The sequence below is a fragment of the Physcomitrium patens genome, chromosome 1 (genome assembly GCF_059467195.1).
Source record: "Physcomitrium patens ecotype Gransden chromosome 1, ASM5946719v1, whole genome shotgun sequence".
NCBI lineage: Eukaryota > Viridiplantae > Streptophyta > Bryopsida > Funariales > Funariaceae > Physcomitrium > Physcomitrium patens.
This window is the reverse complement of record NC_143410.1, coordinates 30,399,605-30,404,150: the sequence shown is the minus strand read 5'-3', so window position 1 is coordinate 30,404,150 and position 4,546 is coordinate 30,399,605. Positions and strand designations below refer to the sequence as shown.

General features: G+C 35.7%; 2 protein-coding genes across 2 annotated transcripts; both read left to right on the top strand.

Moving 5' to 3' along the window:
* Positions 1–384: 384 nt before the first annotated feature.
* On the top strand, positions 385–2,019 carry LOC141045270 (uncharacterized). The gene has a single exon (XM_073533147.1). It carries the CDS (start codon positions 385–387, stop codon positions 2,017–2,019), a length of 1,635 nt encoding a protein of 544 aa, XP_073389248.1.
* Positions 2,020–2,088: 69 nt separating this feature from the next.
* On the top strand, positions 2,089–2,874 carry LOC112286256 (uncharacterized). Its single transcript, XM_024528016.1, has one exon. The coding sequence runs from the start codon at positions 2,089–2,091 to the stop codon at positions 2,872–2,874; it is 786 nt and encodes a 261-aa protein (XP_024383784.1).
* The last annotated feature ends 1,672 nt before the right edge of the window (positions 2,875–4,546 follow it).

Here is a 4,546-nt window from a genome sequence, read left to right as displayed (position 1 = left end):
TGGCCTGAGATTCTTGATGAGCTTGAGCCAGGTCAAAGTCCTCCTGATTGTCCAGATATTGTTGTGCATGTTTTCGAGCTCAAGTTAGGAACATTGATGGATGAGATTACGAAGAAGAATGTCATAGGAGAGACAATTGCTCTTTGTTACACTATTGAGTTTCAAAAACGTGGTCTTCCTCATGCACACATTCTTCTTTGGTTGAAAGACAAGGTCAATGACTGTGACCTTGTAGATAGGATAGTATGTGCGGAGATTCCCGATTTAGATAGACAACCGTAATTGTATGCCACGGTTGCCAAGCACATGATGCATGGACCATGTGGTTTGGACAATTCTAATTGTCCATGCATGGAAGATGATAGATGTACAAAGAACTATCCGATGCAAGCTCGAGATACTACCGAGGTGGATGGTGACGGACATATTTTGTACCGTCGTCGAAATCAAGGTCGATATATCGAGAAATGTGTACGTGGACAAATTGTCCGTTTAGACAATCGATGGGTTGTGCCATACAATCCATATTTGATAGGTCGGTTTAATTGTCACATTAATGTGGAAATTTGCAGTTCTGTAAAAACTGTCAAATACCTCCACAAGTATATTTTTAAAGGTCCAGATCGTGGTGTTGTAGAAACAGATGAAGTGGTAGATGAGATTAAGGATTTCTTGAAGGGTCGTTATGTGGCCGCCCAAGAAGCATGTTGGAGGCTCTTTGGTTTTGAAACTAATAATAAGAGCCATAGTATTTATCGTTTGCCTGTTCACCTTCCCGGTCAGCAATATGTTACTTTTAAGGAAGGAACATCTTTGCACTCAGTGATTGATCAAAATGCTGAGACTAAACTCACCAAGTTTTTTGAGCTTAATTACCATATTCGTGCCTTAATTGCTTCTGGCAATCAAGGCAACCATATGCTTCTTTGTTACATAGATCTTCCACTCTATTACAAGTGGGATGTGAAGAATAACATGTGGGAAAGAAGAGTACGTAAGATAAAAGTTTTTGGTCGGATAAACATGGTTCCCATAGGTACCGAAGTATTTTACTTGCATTTGTTGTTGACTCATGTCGAGGCACCAACTTCATTTGAGGACCTACTTTGTTTTCATGATATAGTGCATCCAACGTACAAGGCCGCTTGTATTGCAAGAGGACTTTTACAAGATGATTCTGAATGGAAAAATTGTCTGCAAGAGGCAACTGTCATTGTGTTGCCTAAACAAGTTCGGCGGTTGTTTGCAACACTTCTTGTGTTTGGACAACCGCTAGATCCTCTTAGCTTACTAAAGACACATCTTGATGCTATGTCTGATGATTGGCGCAATGATCAAAATCGCTATTGCAAAGTAATTTTGTCCATTGAAGAATATTTGTCATCATCAGACAAACATCTTACAGATTTTTTTAATATCGAAGAATTGAATGAGTTTGGTTATTCAAACATTGTTGATGTTGGCGGTGATTCCAATGACAATATTGATTTTGATAACCAAAACATTACTTTTCTAGAAGAGGATGTAGGTAGGCTCAACGAAGAACAATACATTGTTTTTAATGTGGTGACCACTGCCGTTTTAAATTCTGATTCTCCAGATCGGCTTTTCTTTTTAGATAGTCCTGGTGGTACAGGTAAGACCTTTTTGTATAACACCATATTAGGTTATCTTTGTGGTCGTAATGTCAAGTGTATGGCAATGGCAACAAGTGGAATTGTCGCATGCCTTTTGAATGAAGGGCAAACTGCACATTCAGCTCTAGCTATTCCTTTACAGTTGCACGATGCATCAATTTGTAACATTAGTGCCCAGTCTACATTAGGTCAAAGCTTACGTGAAGTACAATTGATTGTACTTGATGAAGCTTGTATTGGGCATCGTTTTATGTTTGAAGCTATAGACAGATCATTGCGAGATATACGCAATATAGATAGTCCAAATGGTGGTGTTGTAGTATTATATGGCGGTGATTTTTGCCAAACTTTGCATGTAGTTGTACGTGGAGGTCGCAATTAAACTGTTCAAGCTTGCTTGCGACATTCATATCTATTTCCACTAATGCAACATTTTCATTTGACCACTAACATGCGTTTGCAAAGTCAACCGGACTTTCAACGATTTTTGTTAGATATTGGTGAGGGCAAAACTGGTCCAAAGGTAGATTTACCGCTAGGATTAGTTGCTCCTAGAAATTCTTTAGATGGTCTCATTGAAGCTATTTTTGAAGATCCGGTTGATTTTTCTGAGCGCGTCATTTTGACTGTCCGGAATGATGATGCCCAAGAAATCAATCGAAAAATCACCGATCGTATACCTGGTGATGTGCATCAATGTTTTAGTGCTGATTTTGTTCACGAGAATGATGAACATGCCCATCATTACCGAGTAGAGTTTTTGAATTCTTTACAATTGAGCGGTTTGCCTCCTCACCAATTAAGTCTTAAATATGGCCAATATTTGATGTTGCTAAGGAACTTGAATCCGGCAAAAGGTTTGTGCAATGGTAGTCATTTGCATCTTTTGCAAGTGTCTTCCAATGTGTTGTTATATGAAATTGTAGAAGGACGCTATCGTAGCCAAGAGGTATTGATTCCTAGAATCACACATCATTACAACGATAGCCGCTTGCCATTCACACTTTGTCGGAGACAATTTCCTGTCACTGGTGCTTTTGCCATGACAATCAACAAATCGCAGGGCCAATCATATGATCGAGTTGGCATTTATCTTCACAATGAAGTATTTAGCCATGGTCAATTATATGTGGCATTGTCTCGTGGTAGACATCCTGCAAACATTAAGGTTGCCAATGACAACAATGAAGCTGTGGGAATGGTTAAAAACATTATTTATCATGAGGTTTTTACATGACATTGTCATATAAATTCCTATAAATATTTACACCTGAATCAGGTGGATGGAAAAGTTAAGAGTTTGTTTCAAACTCTGCATGTTTAGGGTTCATGCACGCTTTGGCAACGTCCCCTTCCATCCAATTGCATTCTTTTGGTGTTCAATTATGTTTTCTCAATTGAGACAACTTACCATTCAATTGAAGAAGGTTACATCTTGAATTTCACTATTCAATGAATGGATATTTTCCAATGCATGCATCTTTAGATGCATTTTATTTCTAAAATTTATTACTCTATTCTATTATATTACATTCTTAAAATTCATGCTTAGGTCATGAAGACATATTTATATATGTAGATTGTTGTTACCTTCCTTTTAAACTATTTTGTAATATAAGAACTACATTAAAATGGTTGGACTTATGCATTGCAAAGTAAGCACCAACAGCTAGTTACTTATAAAATCCTATCAATGATTAGTTAGTAGTTAGAAGAAGCATGAAAAAGAGCTTCATGTCTTTTTAGTTAATTATATAAAAAATATAATTTTTAGTAGATTTAAATTGATTTTATTACTATAAAAAATCACCAATATAGAAAAATATAGCCTCATATAGATATTAGTATTATAGAAATATTATAGGATTTTTTAGAATTTATTTGTAATTTATTTAGAATTTTTTATGAATTTTTAGAGAAAAATTTCAAGACTTTGGTAAAATTGAGTTTTATCTTCTTGAGAGCCATTATGAAGAAATGAAGCAAGATTTGAAAACTATGCAAGGTTTCAAGGCTAATTGGGTATTTTTGAACACCATGGTGAAGTCAAAAATGTAAAAAAAGTAGTTTTACTAGTAGAAAATAGGAGGACCAGTAGGTAGTATAGTCCTTGTAGGAAGAGAGGTGCACAATTCCCATATGGGTTGTAGCACCTTGGATAAAGGTAGGAAGATAAGACTAAGGTCTCAAGGCCTCTTGAGGGGGGAATATACACTACTTGTGAGCCTTGGTGAGGCTCGAACTCCTGATTTCTTAAGCAAGTTATCCTTGAGGTAAAAATTATTCACTTAACTTTTCTATTATTTATATTCTATCTTTAATCTATCATAACTTATTCATAGTAATTTGGAATTATATGATTTTTATGTCATTGAAAAGATAAAAGAATTATATATCTAAAAATATATTTTTTACTTTTTACTAGATAAAAATCTAGTGAACGGACTGTGACTTCGTTTTGGATATTGTGATTACTTGATTTCATCTCTTTTACTTGTATTGTGGTTGTTCCTCCTTGGTCTTTTTCCAATTGCTTACTTCACTTGACACCACCAATTACAAGAAATTCTTAATTGAGGCCATCTTATAATTAGAGCTGAGGAGTGAAATTTACACTCACATAAATGGTGCATTTGCCATGAGATGGTGCTTCTAATGGTGTGTGAGAATGTGAAGTGAGCATTTTGTGAATGATCTTGCTTGGACTTGTTGTGTGATCATTGCAACTTAGTCTTCATTATTTGTAAGTTTCTTCCTCTCTCCTTGTTAGTATAAACAAGGCCTTCAAATTTTTAAAAATCAAAAGATAGTCAAAAGTTTTGTTGTTGAATAGAATGTTGATTTGCTCTCGGATTTTTGTCAATCAGTTTTTGGATGTTTGATAGTTGAAGTTGAAACTTTGGCAGTGC

Coding starts and splice junctions, on each gene's coding strand:
- LOC141045270 (XM_073533147.1), top strand. CDS start 385: ATGCAAGCTCGAGATACTACCGAGGTGGATGGTGACGGACATATTTTG.
- LOC112286256 (XM_024528016.1), top strand. CDS start 2,089: ATGCGTTTGCAAAGTCAACCGGACTTTCAACGATTTTTGTTAGATATT.